The 20,878-nt window shown below is 42.0% G+C and overlaps 1 protein-coding gene across 2 annotated transcripts in view; it reads left to right on the plus strand.

The window, feature by feature from the left end:
* The window catches only part of LOC111525269 (ubiquitin-conjugating enzyme E2 variant 2), a 60,073-nt gene that overhangs the window by 24,764 nt on the left and 14,431 nt on the right, over positions 1-20,878 (plus strand). The window contains exons 1-3 of one of the 2 annotated variants that reach the window (XM_023190592.2): positions 953-1,016; positions 9,411-9,559; positions 17,226-17,351. In XM_023190592.2, coding sequence (XP_023046360.1) covers positions 968-1,016; positions 9,411-9,559; positions 17,226-17,351 — 324 coding nt within the window. In that variant the 5' untranslated portion in view covers positions 953-967. Of the gene's footprint in view, positions 1-952; positions 1,017-9,410; positions 9,560-17,225; positions 17,352-20,878 lie in introns of those variants that run through there. The other variant, XM_023190593.3, reaches the window with a different exon arrangement.

The following is a 20,878-nucleotide window of genomic DNA, read 5'->3' on the forward strand; positions in this document are numbered from 1 at the left end:
AAAAAAAAAAAAAAAAAAAAAAAAAAGATTCTACAGTCCCAATAAATTTAAAATATCAATTGTAGGTTGTCTTTGGATCCATACTGATGTATATATGAGAGTTTTTTAATAATTATGATTAAAATATATGTGTTACTATTAGGTCTCCCCCACTCCTTTTTTTTTTTTTTTTAACTTATACACAATTAATATAATTCATGTAGTTTAAATGGGTTTATATAATGTTTTAAATTATGTGACATAGTTTGCCTGAATGTATACCAATTGACTTCTTTAAGTTTTTGCACTGCCAAATAAACATTTTTGTTCAGATTGCTTTTCCAACCCCCCTCCCTTCATTTATCTATTGCTGTGTAACAAATTATATCAAAATTTTGTGGCTTCAAACGATGACTGATTTTTTTCTCATAATATGGGAGTTGACTGGGTGGTTCTGCTGGTTTCACTTAGAGTCACTCACGTGGTTGCATCAAGTTGGTGAAGGGATAGGCTTATTGCCCGGGACACCTTGCTCCCCCTCCCTGCAGCCTCTGCAGGTGGCCAGTTAGGACTTCCTCACATCCTGGTGGTGTCAGGGTGTTCAGAATTCTTACATGACAGTTGTCTTCCAAAAGAACGAAAGCAGAAGTTAGCATTCCTCTTACAAGCGAGTGCCAAAACTGGCCTAGCATTGCTGCTTCCCTGTTTATTCTTTTTTTGGAGGCAGAGTCTCACTCTGTCGCCCAGGCTGTAGTGCAGTGGCACAGTCTCGGCTCACTGCTACTTCTGCCTCCCGGGTTCAAGCGATTCTCGTGCCTCAGCCTCCAAAGTAGCTGGACTACAGGTGTGCACTACCATACCCAGCTAATTTTTTTTTTTTGTATTTTTAGTAGAGATGGGGTTTCATCATGTTGGACAGGCTGGTCACAAACTCCTAACCTCAGGTGATCTGCCCACCTTGGCCTCCCAAAGTGCTGGGATTACAGGCATGAGCCACCATGCCCTGCCACTGCTTCCCTATTCTATTGATAAAACAGGTAGGAAGGCCTGCGTAGCTTGGAGGGGAGGAGGGGTGCGCCTGGGTCTGGAGGGTGGAGAATGGCTCACAGCACTCTGCAGGCATTCTGTGCCCTGGTACTGGTGTTTTGTCCTGAGGGGAAATTTCACAAAGTAGCATTTAAGTCAAATCATGCTACATATTTAAAAATTCTTGTTTTTTATGTGTGTGTGTGTGTGTACATATATGTATGTGTATATATATGTTTGTTTTTTTTTTCTTTGAGACTGGGTCTCATTCTGTCTCCCAGGCTGGAGTGCAGTAGCGTGATCTTGGCTCACTGCAACGTCCACCTCCCAGGTTCAAGTGATTCTCCTGCCTCAACCTCTGCAGGAGCTGGGATTACATGCTACTATGCCTGGCTAAATTTTTGTATTTTTAGTAGAGATGGGGTTTCACCACGTTGACCAGGCTGGTCTCGAACTCCTGACCTCAGGTGATCCGCCCAACTCAGCCTCCCAAAATTCTGGGATTACAGGTGTGAGCCACCACACCTAGCCAAAAATTCTTGTTATATTTTATCAAATTACCTCATCAGCAAGATTTCCAGTGTCACTAGTGATGAAAAATAAATTTTTTCACAGTTCTACCAACATTGTGTTAGGTTGTTTTTAATTTTTATTTTTTGATGGATGTGTAGTAATAACATTATTTTTTTACCCAGTGCTCAGAAATCGGCAACCTTGTAGTTCTTATAGTTTGCATATTTTTCTTATTTTCTTCTTTTATAGTTGTGTATCATATATTGTGTATCTATTGAGACAGAAAGTTCATGCATATACATACATTTACTACTTGATTAGTGGAACTAGCTATTGATACAGTTTTTTTTTTTTTTTTTTTTGAGACAGAGTTTCGCTCTTGTTGCCCAGGCTGGAGTGCAATGGCGCGATCTCGGCTCACTGCAGTCTCCGCCTCCCAAGTTCAAGTGATTCTCCTGCCTAAGCCTCCCAAATAGCTGGGACTACAGGCATGCACCACCACGCCCGGCTAATTTTTTGTATTTTTAGTAGAGATGGGGTTTCTCCATATTGGTCAGGCTGGTCTCGAACTCCCAACCTCAGGTGATCCGCTCGCCTCGGCCTCCCAAAGTGCTGGGATTACAGGCGTGAGCCACCGCGCCTGGCGGGGTTTTTGCTTTTTGAGACAGGTTCTTGCTCTGTCACCCAGGCTGGAGTGCAGTGCCACTATCTCAGCTCACTGCAACCTCCGCCTCTGGGGTTCAAGCAATTCTCTTGCCTCAGCCTCCTGAATAGTTGGGCATACAGGCATGTGCCACCATGACCAGCTAATTTTTGTATTTTTAGTAGAAATGGGCTTTTACTGTGTTGGCTAGGCTCCTCTTGAACTCCTGACCTCAAGTCAAGTGGTCCACCCCCTTGGCCTCCCAAAGTGTGAGATTATAGGCGTGAGCCACTGCGCCCAGCTGATACAGAGTTTTAGAAAATAGTTTAAAAAATTAGCTTGTGCCTGGCGCAGTGGCTCAAGCCTGTAATCCCAGCACTTTGGGAAGCCGAGGCGGGTGGATCACTTGAGGTCAGGAGTTTGAGACCAGCCTGGAAACATAGTGAAACCCCATCTCTACTAAAAATCCAGAAATTAGCCGGGCATTGTGGTGGGCGCCTGTAATCCCAGCTACTCAGGAGGCTGAGGCAGGAGAATCACTTAAACTCATGAGGCGGCAGTTGCAGTGAGCTGAGATCATGCCACTGCACTGTAGCCTGGGTGACAGGGTGAGACTCCATCTCAAAAAAAAAAAAAATTGAAAGTTGTGTGCCTTGTAATTATTACTTTTCTCCCTTTGCCTTTAATTTCTTTTTTTATTTTCCAAGACCAAGTCTCACTCTGTCACCCAGGCTAGAGTGCAGTGGCGTGAACAAACATGGCTCACTGAAACCTCTACCTCCCAGGCTCAAGTGATCCTCCTATGTTAACCTCCAGAGCAGCTCAGACTACAGATGTGTGCCACCATGCCTGACTAATTTTTGCATTTTTTGTAGAGATGGGGTTTTGCCATGTTGCTCAGGCTCGTCTTGAACTCCTGGGCTCAAGCGATCCTCCCACCTTGGTGTCCCAAAATGTTAAGATTACAGGCATGAGCCACTACACTTGCCCAATTTTTTTTAAAAAAACATCTTAGGATAGGGTCATGTATGATGTTCTTAAGTAGTGCTCCAAATGAAATGAAGGAAGATTAAAGGAGGAAAATCAGACTTCACCTATTAGTGGGAGGAAAAGCAAAGAATTTGTGGCCATCTTTAATTTGGTACAGAGTATAACGATTCTTGACTCAAAAAAAAAAAGTGTGTGTGTGTATGTATGTGTGTGTGTGTATATATATATATATATATATATATATTTTTTTTTTTTTTCTTTTTGAGACAGACTCTCAGTCTGTTGCTGAGGAAGGAGTGCAGTGGCGCGGTCTTGGCTCACTGCAACCTCTGCCGCCCGGGTTCAAGCGATTCTCTTGCCTCAGTCTCCCGAGTAGCTTGGATTACAGGCGCGTACCACCACGCCCGGCTAATTTTTTGTATCTTTAGTAGAGACGGGGTTTCACCATCTTGGCTAGGCTGGTGTTGAACTCCTGATCTCATGATCTCCCCGCCTCGGCCTCCCAAATGCTGGGATTACAGGCATGAGCCACTGCCTGGCCGACTCAAAACTATTTTTTCAAGTGATGTTGATATGTAATATTTTACATATTTTGTGGGGTACATGGGATGTTTCATTGTGTGCATAGAATGTATAGATCAAGTCTCTGGGTATTTGTGGTATCCAGATTCTTGACTCATGACAGATAATATATATAAGGGTTGGCCAGGCGTTGTGGCTCACGCCTGTAATCCCAACACTTTGGGAGGCCGAGGCGGGTGGATCATGAGGTCAGGAGTTTGAGACCAGCCTGGCCAACATGGCGAAACCCCGTCTCTACTAAAAATACAAAAATTAGCCAGGCATTGTGGCAGGCACCTGTAATCCCAGCTACTCCAGAGGCCGGAGGCAAAGGTTGCAGTGAGCCAAGATCGTGCCATCGCACTCTGTCCTGGGCGACAAGAGCAAGACTCCGTCTCTAAAAAGAAAAATACATATATGGGTTATGAAGTTTTAGGAAGTGACATTTTGGGCATCAGAGGGATAGGTTGTTTCTTTTAGAATCAGTTTATGAAAGGCTAAGGCTTTAGAAATAATGTGTTTCAGCAGGGATTCTGACTAGGGATAGAGGTGGGGGACGGAGGCAAAGCGATAGGATTTCTCTTTTCTTTTGACTCTTCTAACCAGGGCAGTGGGTTGCCTTCCTGTGCTAGACTCTTGTGTGTTGGTCATTGAGATATATTGGGGTAGACAAAAAGTTGTATATACATCACTGATATGGTTTAGTCGAAGTATGCAAAGTATAAAAAGAAAACACTTTGCTCAGTCATCTAGCTAGGTTCTTAGTAGAGCAAAACTCTCACTTTATGCTGTTACCTCCTTTTTCTCGCTTCTCCTGCTCTAATCGTGGTTTCTGTGTCTTGATGCCCTGCTGAAAATTAAGCTCCACAAGAGCAGGACTTCGACTATCACAGCAAGATTGGGGCCTAGCCACAATTCTTGGCTCACAATAGACATTTGGTGCTGTTTAAATGGAAATAAATAAATAAAACCAAAGAATTACAACAGTAAAATGAACCACAACTTTCTCAGTCAACTGAGTGCTTAGCACTTCTTCCCTGATCATCCTCTTTCTTGGTCTTTTATAACAGCTGATACTTTTCTCCTCCTCTTACCTCCCAATCCATTACGTTGCAGCAAAGTGAAGTTTATGTCCTCCCTGAATCCTCATTACTGCAGATAAAGGCTGAATTGCTAAGGGTGCCCTTCCAGGCCATTTCTGACTCTTTGCTCTCATACTCAGTTGCAGTCCCCAAACATTGCCCAGCATTCTGTCTCTCTTTTGTAATGTCCTCCCCATGCCTTTTTTTTGGCTCCACCCGCCCAATCCTCCCTTTTCTTTTTAAATATTTCAAACACCAGAAAAATATGTGAATATACATGTACCCACCCTGGCTGTTCACATTCTAATAAATTCTTGCTTCAGATTGTTTTTTGGAAATAGAACATTTCTAGTACATTTAAAGTCCTATTTTCCCTTCTAAATCCTAGGCCACTTTCTCTTTGCCAAGAGATCATCAATATCCTGATTTTTTATTATTTGTATTTATTTATTTATTTTGAGAGAGAGTCAGACTCTGTCACCCAAAATGGAGTGTAGTGGCGTGATCTTGGCTTACTACAACCTCTGCTCCCTGTTCAAGTGATCCTCCCGCCTTAGCCTCCTGAGTATCTGGAACTATAGTGCATACCACCATGCCCAGCTAATTATTATTATTATTATTATTTTTTGAGATGCAGTCTCGCTCTCTCTCCCAGGCTGGAGTGCAGTGGCGCAGTCTTGGCTTACTGCAACCTCCGCCTCCCGGGTTCAACTGATTCTCCTGCCTCAGCCTCTCAGGTAGCTGGGACTACAGACGCACGCCACCATGCCTGGCTAATTCTTTTGTATTTTTAGTAGAGATGGGGTTTCACCATGTTGGCCAGGCTGGTCTCAAACTCCTGACCTCAAATGATCCACCTGCCTCAGCCTCTCAAAGTACTGGGATTACCGGTGTGAGCTACCACACCCAGCCTCCCAGCTAATTTTTTGTATTTTTAGTAGAGACAGGGTTTCACCGTGTTGACCAGGCTGGTGTCGAACTCAAGTGATTTGCCCATTTCAGTCTCCCAAAGTGTTGGGATTACAGGCATGAGCCAGCACACCTGGCCCAATAATCCTGATTTTTTTTTTTTTTTTTTTTTTGAGACAGAGTCTTGCTCTGTCACCCAGGCTGAAGTGCAGTGGCATGATCTCAGCTCACCACAACCTCTGCCTCCTGGGCTCATGCGATTCTCCTGCCTCAGGAGAAGTTTTAGTAGAGACAGGTTTGTATTTTTAGTAGAGATGGGTTTCACCATGTTAACCAGGCTGGTCTCAAACTCCTGCCCTCAGGTGATCCACCTGCCTTGGCCTCCTAAAGTGTTGGGATTACAGGCGTGAGCCACTGCTTCGCCCGACCCCTGATTTTTAAATATCTTTTCCACTAACACCTTTATACTTTTTGCTACATATGTATATATGTATAAAAACTACATTTGTTTATAGCTTCTATACCAGTGTATTCTAACTGCAGCAGTGAATGAACTTCCAATATCTACATCTTTGCCCAGATTAAGAATTATCAGACTTAATCTTTGTCAGTTTGGTGGCTAGAATAAGCTGCTACGTTTCCCTGATTACTGATGAGGTTGACAATATTTTTATGTTTGTTGGTCATTACTGTTTTCTGTAAACCTTATTCCTAATATGTTCTCATTGTTCTCTAGGGTTTTCTTTTCCTTGTTGATTTCTAGGAGGAATTCTTTCTGTATTTTGAATAACATTCTTGTCTGCTGTTTGTTATTCATATCTTTTTTCAGTCTGTGGCTTATCTTTTCATTTAATCTGCCTATAATTGATTTTTATATATATTATGAGATCAGATTAGGTTCTAATTTTATTTTTTCATATTGGTAAAATGTTCCAACACCATTAACTTTTCCTACTTTTTCTTTTTTCTCTTTTGAGACAGAGTTTCACTCTGTGGCCCAGGCTGGAGTGCAGTGGTATGATCACAGATCACTGCAGCCTTGACCTCCCCGGGCTCAGGTGATCCTCGCCTCCTGAATAGCTGGGACCACAGGCATGTGCCAGCCACCACACCTGGCTAATTTTTGTATTTTTTTAGAGATGGGGTCTTGCCATGTTGCCCAGGCTGGTTTCCAGCTCCTGGGCTCAGTTGATTGGCCCACCTTGGCCTCTCAGAATGCTGGGTTTACAAGTGTGAGCCACCATGCCTAGACTTTTCTACTTTTTTTTGTTTGTTTTTTTTTTGAAATAACTTTAGATTTGCAGAAAAGTTACATAAGTAGTACAAAGGATTCCCATATACCTTCATGCAGATCCATCAAATATTAATGTTTAATATTTTTGCTTGCTCCTGTGTGTACTCTCTTCCCCCCTCCCTCCACATTCGATTTTGTTTTTTGGGGGAACCATTCAAGAGTAAGTTAACAGATACTGTCTCTTCACCCCTACATACTTCAACTAGGACATTTTCCTACAATGTAATTGTTAAAACCAGGAAATTAATGTTGAGAAAGGACTGTTATCTACCAGCCCTATTCAGATTTCACCACTACTGTTCTTTAAAGCAAAATAATGACAATAATATTTTTCCTGATAACCAAGGTTGCATTTACTTGTCATGCCTCTAGTCTCTTTACTGACTTTTAGTGTTGCCTCTACTAAAAAGCACATTTTCATATATGATATGTCTGCTTTGGGGCTTTTCTTTTTCATTAGTCTGTTCATTTCTGCACTAATTCCGTATTTTCTTAATGATTTCTTTAGCTGATGAGGAAGTCTTAAAATCTAGGAAAGTGTCCCCTCTGTTTTGTTTTCTTTTTGTTTTTGAGACAGTCTTGCTCTGTCTCCCAGGCAGGGGCTTGATCTCAGCTCACTTCAACCTCCACCTCCTGGGTTCAAGCAATTCTCCTGCCTCAGCCTCCCATGTTGCTGGTTGGGATTACAGGTGTGCACCACCATGCCTGGCTAAATTTTGTATTTTTAGTAGAGATAGGGTTTCATCATGTTGGCCAGGCTGCTCTTTTTTTTTTTCTTTTTTTTTTTTCGTAAGATGGAGTCTCGCTCTGTCGCCCAGGGTGGAGTGCAGTGGCGTGATCTCAGCTCACTGCAAGCTCTGCCTCCCGGGTTCACGCCATTCTCCTGCCTCAGCCTCCGGAGTAGCTGGGACTACAGGCACCCGCCACCACGCCTGGCTAATTTTTGGTATTTTTAGTAGAGACGGGGTTTCACCGTGTTAGCCACGACGGTCTCGATCTCCTGACCTCGTGATCCACCCGCCTCGACCTCCCAAAGTGCTGGGATTACTGACGTGAGCCACTGTGCCCGGCTTCTTTTTTTTTTTTTTAAGACAGAGTCTCACTCTGTCGCCTAGGCTAGAGTGCAGTGGTGCAATCTCGGCTCACTGCAGCCTCCGCCTCTGGAACATTAAATGTTCCAGACCAGTCTGGCCAACATGGTGAAACTCCATCTTTACTGAAAATACAAAAATTAGCCGGGCATGGTGGCGCACGCCTGTAATCCCAGCTATTTGAGAAGCTGAGGCAGGAGAATAGCTTGAACCTGGGAGGTAGAGGTTGCCTCGGCTACGAGCGAGACTCACACACACAAGATAACACAGCAGGTGTATGAGGAACTTTAAATGTCTTTCCTAACTTACTGTATGCAAATGAAAGTAGATACTTAAGAAATTGTCTAAAAATATTTAGTAAACCCATTTCTACACAGACAAAAGTTCTGAGAAATCAGGCTAAAGTAACCTCAAATTTATAAGGTTTGATTAATAAATATTTACCTTTGCATATACACAAAAGCAAAAAAAGTTAGGAATACTTTCAATTTCAATAAATTGAAATCAAGTACAAATTTTGACTCCCCTTTCTAAACTGAATAAACTCTTAAAAAGCAGACACACTTTACTTGTGTAAACACACTTTTTTTTTTTAAACGGAGTTTCACTCTTGTTGCCCAGGCTGGAGTGCAATGGTGTCATCTCGGCTCACCGCAACCCACACCTTCCGGGTTCAAGCGATTCTCCTGCCTCAGCCTCCCAAGTAGCTGGGATTACAGGCATGCACCACCATGCCTGGCTAATTTTGTATTTCAAGTAGAGATGGGGTTTCTCCACGTTGATCATGCTGGTCACGAACTCGCGATCTGACAGATTCTGTTTTCACATGCCCCCACATGGGTGGGACTGCTTCAGGATTCTAAAAGACAGTACCTTCTGGTGCACTTTCTAAGATGGAACATAATTCTACTCTTTAAAAATCATTAGAGAGTATATATTAATGAACTTTGGCTTTTATTAACTTTCTGGTCATGGCTGTTTGTTTGATGCAGAGTCCTTGACTCTAACAGAAACCTCAAGTAGGGAAAACGTTCACTTTCTAACGATTTCCTTATGATTAATTGACATGTCAGTATAAAATGGATGAGGAATTTATACGCGTTGTATACTGCTGTTAATGTTTGGTACAGTGCTTTCTTTAGGGTTTTCATTTTGAGGGGTTATTAGATCCAGCATTTTCTGGAGCAGAATGCCTTTTAAAGGGAATTTTGTCTTTTTGGGAAATAATTTATATAAGTTAATTTGGAAAAAGCTGAATTTAAATATGTGTAGCTCTTAAAATTATGAGCTTTTTACATTTACACTGACGTTCTTTTGTATAGGAGTTAAAGTTCCTCGTAATTTTCGCTTGTTGGAAGAACTTGAAGAAGGACAAAAAGGAGTAGGCGATGGTACGGTTAGCTGGGGCCTTGAAGATGATGAAGATATGACACTTACAAGGTGGACAGGCATGATTATTGGGCCACCAAGGGTCAGTGTTATAAATTATATTTTTTCTATTAATACTTATTGTTACTTTAGAGTTAACATTTAATTTTCTACTATTGATATTAAAATAAGCAATTATGACAACTTCTAAAATAGTTCCTTTTTAATCTATTTTGTTTACCACATGCAGGATATAATGCTTGATTACGTAGAGGATTGCGGGGAAGAAGGTTGATACAGTCATTGCCATCAAAGTTTTGCAGTTTAGTAAAGGAGAAAAAATCAGTACAAATTGACAGATTCTAAATATGACAGAGCAAGTTCACTGCGGGACTTTAGAATATGTTTCTTCTAGCTGGAATAATTGAGGAAGGCTGAACAGTGGAGGAAGTTGCCTTTGGAATGAGCGCTAAAGGACTGACTGGTAGGATTTCAGAAGGTGGTGATGGGGATGGAGAACATTCCAGATAGAGAGGACAAAAGGTGAGGAAATGGAGGGGGTATGCGGGGAGAGCAGTCATTTTGACGTAACATGTTACTAACCTCTGGTGTGAACCTGAGGGTTTCTAAATTGGTTTGTATTGAGTGCATGTTGCTATTTGCCCTCTGACACTTCACATGCCATAGAAATGCTGTAGGTCTCAGTTTCTTCATCTATAAAAAGTCTATGATTCTTACACTTTTTTCTAGTATGGTTGGCAACTGGCCCATTGTACTTTGTCTTAGGTCTTTCTTGGGTTTATGAAGTTTTATTTTTACTCAAAGTCTTTTTATCTAGCTTGGGATTGTTTTTTTTTTTTTTTTTACGTTGCATTCCTTACTTAATGGTCCCATCCACTGCACTCCTTGCAGTGAATCTTTGAAATAGGTGTCTGTAATGTTTTTGGCTTGTTGGAAAGAGCACACATTTGAAGGGTTTTTCAAGTCTTTGGTTTTGTATACTGGTTGCTACCTTATGATGAGAGCATTTCAACCGTTTTGCTCTTGGGTAGAGTTTAGAGTTCCTTATGATGATGATGATGATGATGATGATGATTATTGAGACAATATCTTGTTCAGTCACCCAGGCAGTGGTGTGATCTCAGCATACTGCAGTCTCAGCCTCCTGGGCTCAAGCGATCCTTCCACCTCAGCCTCCTGAGGTGGTGTGCACCACCACTGCTGGCTAATATTTGTAGTTTTTGTAGAGATGGGGTTTCACCATGTAGACCAGGCTGGTCTCAAACTCCTGGTGATGATGATCCACCTGCCGTGGCTTCCCAAAATGCTGGGATTACAGGTGTGAGCCACCGCACCCAGCCCCTCCTGATTATTACAAAAGAAAAATGTATCAGGTAATTAGCAACATTAATTATAGAGAATGAATTAGTGTATGTTTTATGTTGTTTTCTGGTGTTCCTTTGCAAAATTCATGCACACTCCTAAACTGATAGGCTCCCTGTGTCCCTTGCTCTATTTTTTCCTAAAGACATTTGAGGAAGGAAATATAATATTGATGGATAGAGTTCCTTATAACTTGGTATGCATAATGAAAACCTTGATTTTTACTGCCTGTGAACGTTATTACTATGGTCTGTTCGGTTAAAAAAAGTGCCAAATTTGGTTATAATTGATGAACATTCTGACTTACTGATTTGAAGATTTAACAGTCAGAACTTGGTAGAATATAAATTTGGAATTATTTAGATTTGGTTTTTCTCCAGCCACTGCCTGCAGCAGACTTTATTCTTTAAGAATGTTTTGGAGTTCATCAGTGGTCTTGTGGGCTGACCCACAGCACAGTTCCTAGCTGTGGTGGACCGGCTCCTGCTTGGTCTTTCACCCAGTTGGGGCCCCCTGTCGGATGCCCCAACTAGTTGCCATTCCTGGTGTCACTGAACCTCAGGAAACTCTATCCACTGGGGTGGGGGTGAAGGCTGCTTCTCCGCAACTCTCTCCTCGCTCAAGGGGCACAGGGCACACAGACAGAGAGTGTGTCTCCACAGAGAGTGGAGGGCTACAGCGGTCCTCCACTCTCTGTGGTTGGTGGTTTTGGAGCTGCAGGGGAGAAAAGGTCGTAATAGCTTTTCCTCACCTGTCTCAAGCTTCACTGCTGAGGCACTTATAATAAAAGGCAGAGAAAAGCATACAAATTTATTTAAGTTTTACATGACATGGGAACATTCAGAAAGGAAGACCCAAAGAAACAGGGAAACCTGCGTATTTTTATGCTAAAGTTGATGAAGAGTGGACAGTGACGCAACAGCGTGATTGGATCTGATGGTAACACACTAGGTAATAAACTGGGGAACTTACCAGGGCCTGTTTGTTCAGATTATGTCTGAACAAATCTGTCTATGGATTTGTCTATGGATTTCATTCCTTTCTTGGCATAAGACAAGACCCCTTTGGAGTGGTTCTCATGACCTACTTCATGGGGAGGTCAGCTAGATTTTAGGGTCTGCTTCAGGGGAGAAGGGGGCGAAGGTAAGGTAAGAGTAACCTTGCTTCTGCTGTTTTCTTAAGTGCCAAGGTGCCGTATTTTGGGATAGTGTGTCTTGAACCTCATTAAAGACCCGCTCACTTCCTTTGAGTGCCAGGCAGAGGTAGGAGGGTGTGCCCTGCAAAGGCACAGACTTCTTCTGGAGCTGGCCTCTGCTCACCACCTGATGATCTTCTCTGCATCACCCTCTCTCAGTTCTCTTGAAAGCAGGAGGTTATAGCAGGTATATTCAGTTGCCTTTTCATAAAACAGGCAGGAGTTGGTGTCTTACCACAGTTGTTTTCTCCTTAGAAGGTGTGATGTTGAGAACAATTTTGTCTCCAGGGTAGAGTACCTACATCTGGCCAGAAGAAGAGGAAGACTTTTTTGTTTGTTTGTTTTTGAGACGGAGTTTGGTTCTTGTTGCCCAGGCTGGAGTGCAATGGTGTGATCTTGGCTCACTGCAACCTCTGCCTCCCAGGTTCAAGTGGTTCTCCTGCCTCAGCCTCCCTAGTAGCTGGGATTACAGGCATATGCCACCACACCCAGCTAATTTTGTGTGTGTGTGTGTGTGTGTGTGTGTATATATATATATATATATTTTTTTTTTTTTTTTGTGAGACAGAGTCTTGCTCAGTCGCTCAGGCTGCAGTGCAGTGGTGCGATCTCGGCTCGCCACCGCATCTGCCTCCTGGGTTCACGCCATTCTCCTGCCTCAGCCTCCCGAGTAGCTGGGACTATAGGGACCCACCACCATGCCCTTTTAATTTTTTATATTTTTAGTAGAGACGGGGTTTCACTGTGTTAGCCAGGATGGTCTCGATCTCCTGACCTCGTGATCCGCCCACCTCGGCCTCCCAGAGTGCTGGGATTACATGCGTGAGCCACTGCAACTGGCCTAATTTTGTATTTTTAGTAGAGACGGGATTTCTCCGTGTTGGTCAGGCTGGTCTCAGCCTGACCTCAGGTGATCTGCCCACCTCGGCCTTCCCAAAGTGCTGGGATTACAGGCGTGAACCACCATGCCCGGTTGAGAGGAAGAAGACTTTTAATATATTGTTACATGGTTGGTTGTTTTTTATTTTTGTTTTATTTTATTTTGAGATAGTCTCACTCTGTCACCCAGGTTCAAGTGTAGTGGCCCGATCACAGCTTACAGCCTTAACCCCCTGGGCTCAAGCAATCCTCCCACCTCAGCCTTCTGAGTAGCTGGTACTATAGGGGCACACCACCATACCTGGCTAATTTGCGTGTGTGTGTGTAGAGACAGGGGTCTCACTATGTTGACAAGATGGGTCTCAAACTCCTGGGCTCAAATGGCCCTCATGCCTTGGCTTGCCAAAGTGCTAGGATTATAGGCATGAACCACTGTGCCTGGCCAGTTGTCTTTTATTTTTTATACTTTATTGACTAAGGGTCCCTCTTTTTTTTTTGAGACGGAGTTTCGCTCTTGTTGCCCAGGCTGGAGTGCAATGGCACGATCTTGGCTTACCACAACCTCTGCCTCCCAGGTTCAAGCGATTCTCCTGCCTCAGGCTACTGAGTAGCTGGGATTACAGGCATGCACCACCATGCCCGGCTGATTTTGTAGTTTTAGTAGAGATGGGATTTCTCCATGTTGGTCAGGCTGGTCTCGAACTCCCGACCTCAGGTGATCCGCTTGCTCGGCCTCCCAAATTGTTAGGATTACAGGCGTGAGCCAACGCATCCAGCCAGATCCCTCATTTTTTATGTTCTAGTATTTATTTGGATTTATATGATTAGCAGTTTTGTTTTTCTATGTTTCTGTGTTCAGTTTTCTGAAGCAATATTTGTTGTCACTAGAGTTTAGTACTTTTTCAAGTTTTCTCATATGTAAATGAAGGTACTGTCTCCATCTTTAAAATAGAAACAGTATGAGAATTAAGTGAAATAATGGTTACATAATAGGAGAATACCTGAGTACTTGACTTAGTAAATATTAGTTTGTTTTTCTCCTCTTTTTTTTTTTTTTGCTCTTGCTTTTTGTTAAGTAACAGGAAAACTTGGCTGTTAATTTAATTTTTTTTTGAGACAGTCTTGCTCTGCCACCCAGGCTGGAGTGCAGTGGCTTGATGTCAGCTCACTGCAACCGCCACCTCCTAAGTTCAGGTGATTCTCCTGCCTCAGCCTCCTGACTAGCTGGGATTACAGGCGTGTGCTACCAATTTTTGTCTTTTTAGTAGAGACGGGGTTTCACCATGTTGGTCAGTCTGGTCTCGAACTCCTGACCTCAGGCAGTACGCCTGCCTTTGGCCTCCCAAAGTGCTGGGATTATAGGCATGAGCCACCATGCCCAGCCTGTTAATTTAAAATTTAGAGGGGATAAAATCAAAGGTGTCAGAAGTTAGGGTGATATTTACTGTAAGCGTTGGATTAGATTAATAGGGTAGCTTTGGGATTAAATTTTTTTTCTTTTTCTTTTTTTTTTTTTTTGAGACGGAGTCTCCCTCTGTCCCCCAGGCTGGAGTGTAGTGGCCCGATCTCAGCTCACTGCAAGCTCCGCCTCCCGGGTTTACGCCATTCTCCTGCCTCAGCCTCCCGAGTAAGCTGGGACTATAGGTGCCTGCCACCTCGCCCGGCTAGTTTTTTGTATTTTTTAGTAGAGACGGGGTTTCACCATGTTAGCCAGGATGGTCTCGATCTCCTGACCTCGTGATCCGCCCGTCTCGGCCTCCCAAAGTGCTGGGATTACAGGCTTGAGCCACCGCGCCCGGCCCCTTTTTCTTTTTGAGATGGAGTCTCACTCTGTCACCCAGGCTGGAGTGCAGTGGCGCAGTCTCAGCTCACTGCAAACTCCGCCTCCTGGGTTCCTGCCATTCTCCTGCCTCAGCCTCCCGAGTAGCTGGGACTACAGGCGCCCACCACCGCACCCAGCTAATTTTTTGTATTTTTAATAGAGACGGGGTTTCACCGTGGTCTCGATCTTCTGACTCGTGATCTGCCTCGGCCCCCCAAAGTGTTGGGATTACAGGTGTGAGCCACCACGCCCAGCCTAAAATTTGTTTTCTTAACATAAAATCCTTCAGAAAAGGGCTTTGGTTTTTTGTTTGTTTGTTTTTTAACTTAAAAGGAATTGAGGTAGAATTTACATGTAGTGAAATGCACAGATGGGCAGTGAGTTTGACAAATGTAGCTTGTTATCCCTACGGAAATACAGAACATTCCCGTCATTCCAGAAAGCTCCCTGTGCCCTGTCCCACACCCACCCCTGCTTCCTGCACCTGAGAGATTTGCATGTTGTAAAGCTTTGATAAGTAGGGTCACGTAGTGTGTACACTTATGGTTCTTGTCTTTACTCAGCATGAAGTCTGGGCAATTCAGTTGTGTTATCTCAGGTAATAGGAGTGTGTTTCTTTTTATTGTTGAATAGTATTTTACTATATGGATATACCACAGTGTGTTTATCAGTTTTTTTATGGACATTTGGATTTAATCTACTTTATTGCTTTTACAAATAAAGCTGCTATGGACATTCTTGTAGAAGTCTTTTTGTGAACATGTTTGTTTCCATTTCGTTTGGGTAAATGCCTAGGAATAGAATTGCTGTATCAGGGCCGGGCGCGGTGGCTCGCGCCGGTAATCCCAGCACTTTGGGAGGCCGAGGCGGGCGGATCAAGAGGTCAGGAGATGGAGACCATCCTGGCTAACATGGTGAAACCCCGTCTCTACTAAAAATACCAAAAATTAGCCAGGCTTGGTGGCGGGTGCCTGTAGTCCCAGCTACTTGGGAGGCTGAGGCAGGAGAATGGCATGAACCCGGGAGGCGGAGCTTGCAGTGAGTCGAGATCGCTCTACTGCACTCCAACCTGGGCAACAGCGAGACTCCATCTCAAAAAAAAAAAGAATTGCTCTATCATAGGGGAGTCTGATATGCATCCAGATTGGAGAATCACAGCCAAGATAATCTTGAGATCTATCTGATTTTAGTCATTTTTATATATTGAAAGTACTGGGGATATTATTAATATTTGCTTGCTGTTAATCTCAGATAAGTTTTATATATCTTTTTTCTTAAAAGCATTGAAATATTTAATAACATACATATAAGATTGTTGCATAGGTTTTACATTAGAGTAGTTTAATACTGCAAATCTGACCTCCATTTGGATAGCTCTTGTTTATGGGGATGGGATCAGTTTGAGTAGGTGAGATCTGTAGATGGTTGATTAGCTTCCTCCCTCTCTGGTCTTATTCAGCAGCCAGCAGGTATGAAATTTTTCACTTTCATTTATTTATGTATATATTTTTATGTTATTTTAATTATAATTTAGAAAATTTATTAAAATTTCAATAATTATAAATTCTCTTTAAAACAATTTTTTTCTTTTTAATCTCCTGAGTCAAGGTGAGGATTCATTTATTTTTTACTTTGCTGTTTTAATGGTACACTAATAAGTTAACCAAGTGAACAAAAGCCATAGGAGAAAGAAGAGCTAATTTATAGGCATGAAAATAAGCCCTGGATAATCTAGAAGCTTTAAGTTTGATACCTATTTGAAAATGATGTGTAAACATAAAGTTTGCTATTGTATCTCTGAATTCAGATAATGGGATTTAATGAACCTCAAAATTAATGAAGTAGCAACGTAAGTATAACTAACAGGAGACATAAAATAATTATGTTTTATTGCTGCACAATGGTATAATGTGGGGTTTTCTGTTTTGCTAGAAGTTATTGATTGCCATATTAAGTAGGATGATCATATAATTTGTTATCCAACAAGACCCTTTTGAGAATGAAAACAGGCACTATTAATAGTCAATTCTGGAACAATAGGAATAAGCAGAACTGTTGTGTAAAACAAAAACCGTCATATGTGTTTGACACAAGTCTCAAGTAGCCCCTCCCTCTACAATGTAAACTTTTTAGCAAAATCTAAATTTAAGTGGTTTGGTTTTTCCTTTTTCCTTCTTCCTTCTAATTTGTTACAGGCATCATTTTTATCACAAAAGCAAGTTGTGATCATATTGATAATACTTTGTAGAATTAATTTTGTAAGATCTCATGGAATTAATTTTGTAAAATCTCAATTTTTAAGTATGCTTATTGCATTTTTTCTCACCATATAGGTGAAATAAATTTGAATGTGGAAAAATAAATTCTTAATCATAAACACTGTCTTATCAAGTACATTCATATTGTACTTTTCCTTTTTTTTTTTAGTGCTTAGACATTAATATTTTACGTATTATTATTTTGATTGTCCTTTTGTTTTTTGCCTTCCAGACAAATTATGAAAACAGAATATATAGCCTGAAAGTAGAATGTGGACCTAAATACCCAGAAGCTCCTCCGTCAGTTAGATTTGTAACAAAAATTAATATGAATGGAATAAATAATTCCAGTGGGATGGTAAGTTAATATAGTCATTTTGGTTTTATATAACATAATGTATAAAGTTATATGTTAATTATACATACAGCATAATATGTGTAAGATATTAATATGTAGTTAGGAGAAAGTTTTTAAAAGAGGACTTTTGTTAAGCCAGAAGTCTAAAGAAGGTTGCATTGTGTTGTTTTTATTTTATTAACATAAATTAGGCCATCCTTAAAAACCTAATGTGCTTGCCTGGAATAGATGTATGTGGTGGTTAAAACTTTTTTTTTTCTTTCTTTTTTTTTTCTGGAAACAGAGTCTCACTCTGTCGCCCAGGCTGGAGTACAATAGTGTGATCTCAGCTCACTGCAACCTCCGCCTCCTGGGTTCAAGCGATTCTCCTGCCTCAGCCTCCCGAGTAGCTGGGATTACAGGCACCCACCATCATGCCCGGTTAATTTTTGTATTTTTGTAGAGACGAGGTTTCACAGTGTTTGGCCAGGCTAGTCTTGAACTCCTGACCTTAGGTGATCCGCCTGCCTCGGCCTCCCAAAGTGCTGGGATTACAGATGTGAGCCACTGTGCCCGGCCAAAAGTTTTCTTAGGGTTTTAATTGCCTTAGTAGTCATATTTCAGTTGATCTTTATTTGGTAAAAAGATGACCATTATTGGGCGGGGCATGGTGCTCACTCCTGTAGAGATTGTGCCACTGCACTCCAGCCTGGGTGAAAGAGTGAAACTCCGTCAAAAAAAAAGATGATCATTATTTTTCTTTGAATGTTGCTTTTCTGAGGGTTAAGGTACATTTGGTGGGATTAAAAGGATGACTATTCATGAAAAGGATGAATATTCATGAAGGGTTTTTTTCTTTGAGGAGCAAATATATCTGTGTTGAAATAGTCATGGCTGAGCATTATTGTCTATTTTTGGGTTTCACTCTGTCCCCCAGGCTGTAGTGCAGTGGTACTCCCCCACTTCTCCTGGCCTCAAGTGATTCTCCCATTTCAGCCTCCCAAGTACCTGAGACTACAAGGCACATGCCACCAAGCCCAGCTCATTTTTGTATTTTTTGGTAGAGATGGGGTTTCGTCATGTTGGCCAGGCTGGACTCAAACTCCTGACCTCAAGTGATCCGCCCACCTTGGCCTCCCAAAGTGCTGGGATTACAGGCGTGAGCCACTGTGTCCAGCCTATTGTCTCTTTAAACAAAATGACATGCCCTGCTTGACCCACACAAGTTAGTAGAAACAGCTGAATTTCCAATATGAGTAGATTGTTAAGTTCATGATAAGTCTTTGAAGCCTAGGCTCTCTTGGTGCCATGTTGAGAGCACACCACATACAAAATACATTTTAGGAAGCAAAAGAACATATCATCATCATAAAATTAGTATCATCCATCTTAGGAAATAGGACCTCAGTATCCTTGATTTCTCATCCCATCCCTGTATTTCCTCTCCTACCAGTGTATTTTGTACTACAAATGTATCACATATGTATACAAATTCATCCTCCTTTCTTCTCTCCTTCTCTTTTTCCATCTATTTACCATCTGTTAAAAATCACGAGTTTATAGTAACAACTCCCACTAATTTTATTCTAAGACTATAGGGTTTGTTCTGTGATTCTTCCTTTCCATTTGAAAAACCTGGCTCCCATGCTCCCCAATGCATTTACTTATTTACTCAATTTCCCCTTCATATAACTGTACTTCTGGCAACAAGTTGAATCTTGGATTCACAGCCAGCTCCCTGCCCCTCATCCCCAACCTAATACGCAGGTCTGAGGCAGGGTCCCAGATTGGCTGGTGCGTCCAGCAGGGAGGCACCAGGCCAAATAAAGCATGACCCTGAGAAAGGAAGAAGGTGGGAAAAGGTCATTGGAAACCTTAGCCCTGCACCTGCTGGGCCATTAACACCTCCCATGCCCCTCCCACCGCCCACTCCTGTGCCAACTCAGAGCTGGGACCTGAGAGTCTCTCTAGCCCTCACAGCCCTCAGTTGATCAGTCTTTGTGATTTATTGGGAGCATTTAGTCCATTTACATTTAATATACATAATTACTGACATGTTCAGGTTTAAATAGATCATCTTGGTGGTTTCTATTTTTCTGCATGTTTCTTGCCTACTTTTGGAATGGTTGTTCTCAACTTCTTTCATTCTGTTTGTGTTCTTTCAGTGGTTATTCTAGAAATTATGCACACTTATCTATTTTTAAGAAATTTGATAGGAGCAGGATTATAAAGCATATGAGTACACAGAAAGGATATTATTTAGGGAATGTCCTGTGTGACACACAGCATTGCCTTTATGAGGAAGATCTTGGTTAGATTTTGCTACTAGATGTATCTGTTTTTCTCCACTACTAGTTTGTTTTTACATTATAGTTTCTGTAAATTAAGTAACTAATGGTGTGTTCTACATTGTCATGGAAGCTAGGAAATTTAGATTAAATTTCAGGCCTACCTCTAATAAGCTTATCTGATCTCTTGGGCTTTTGGTCCATTAGTTGATATTTTGCCTCCCTCTCTATCTCCCTTCCCCTAATCCATTTATCATTAAGCCTTGTCAGTTTTATGTTCCAGCTGTAACTCGATTTAGGTCTTGTTTTTCTGTTTACATTGCCACCAAGTGAATATTGGCCATCATTTATTTCCTGGACTCTTGCAACAACATCTCTGATTCTGCTTTTTAAAATCCCTTCCAATCTTTCCAAAGTTAGCAGCCAGAGGGATCCTCCTAAGAGACAAATTGTGTCATGTCATTTCTGCACTTCAAATTCCTTTAGGGGCATCAGCCTCAGCATGCTTGCTTCTTGCCATGGCTCACTGGGGGGAAATGCTCAAGGTGCACACTGGCTTGCATGCCTTTCGTTTGGTCTCAAGACCTTTGCACTTCTGCTCTTCCTCCTTCCTCCACAGTCTGGCTAACTCCTATGGGTCCTTCATTTCTCACTGTAAATTCCCCTGTCTTTTTTATTGAGACAGAGTCTTGCTCTGTCACTCAGGTTGGAGTGCAGTGGCACTGTCTTGCTCACTGCAACCTCCATCTCCTGGGTTTAAGTGGTTCTCCTGCCTTAGCCTCTGAAGTAGCTGGGACTACAAGTGTGTGCCACAACACCTGGCTAATTTAATACAGATGGAGGTTTGCCATATTGGCTAGGCTGTTCTCGGACTCCTGACCCGCGTTGGCCTCTGAAAGTGCTGGGATTACAGGCGTGAGCCACCACACCCAGCCTAAATTCCACTTTTTAATAGAACTCTTTATTGATGTTCCAACTTGAATTATGTCCCTTCTATTGCTCTGTTATAGTCACTCTTATTCTTTTGTTGCACTTACTATAAATTTATTTTTTTGATTTTAAAAGAAATGTTTCTAATATAATAGAAGAAGTTTTAGAGAATGATAGAACCAGCATCTATGTGTCCTCCACCTAGCTCTGTTAAATGTTAACATTTGTCTTATTTGTAACAGATTTTTTTCTTTTTATTTTGAGACGGAGTCTTACTCTGTCTCCCAGGCTGGAGTGCAGTCACGTGATCTTGGCTTACTGCAACATCTG

This window comes from Piliocolobus tephrosceles, chromosome 7, assembly GCF_002776525.5.
Source record: "Piliocolobus tephrosceles isolate RC106 chromosome 7, ASM277652v3, whole genome shotgun sequence".
In the NCBI taxonomy this organism is placed as follows: Eukaryota; Metazoa; Chordata; class Mammalia; order Primates; family Cercopithecidae; genus Piliocolobus; species Piliocolobus tephrosceles.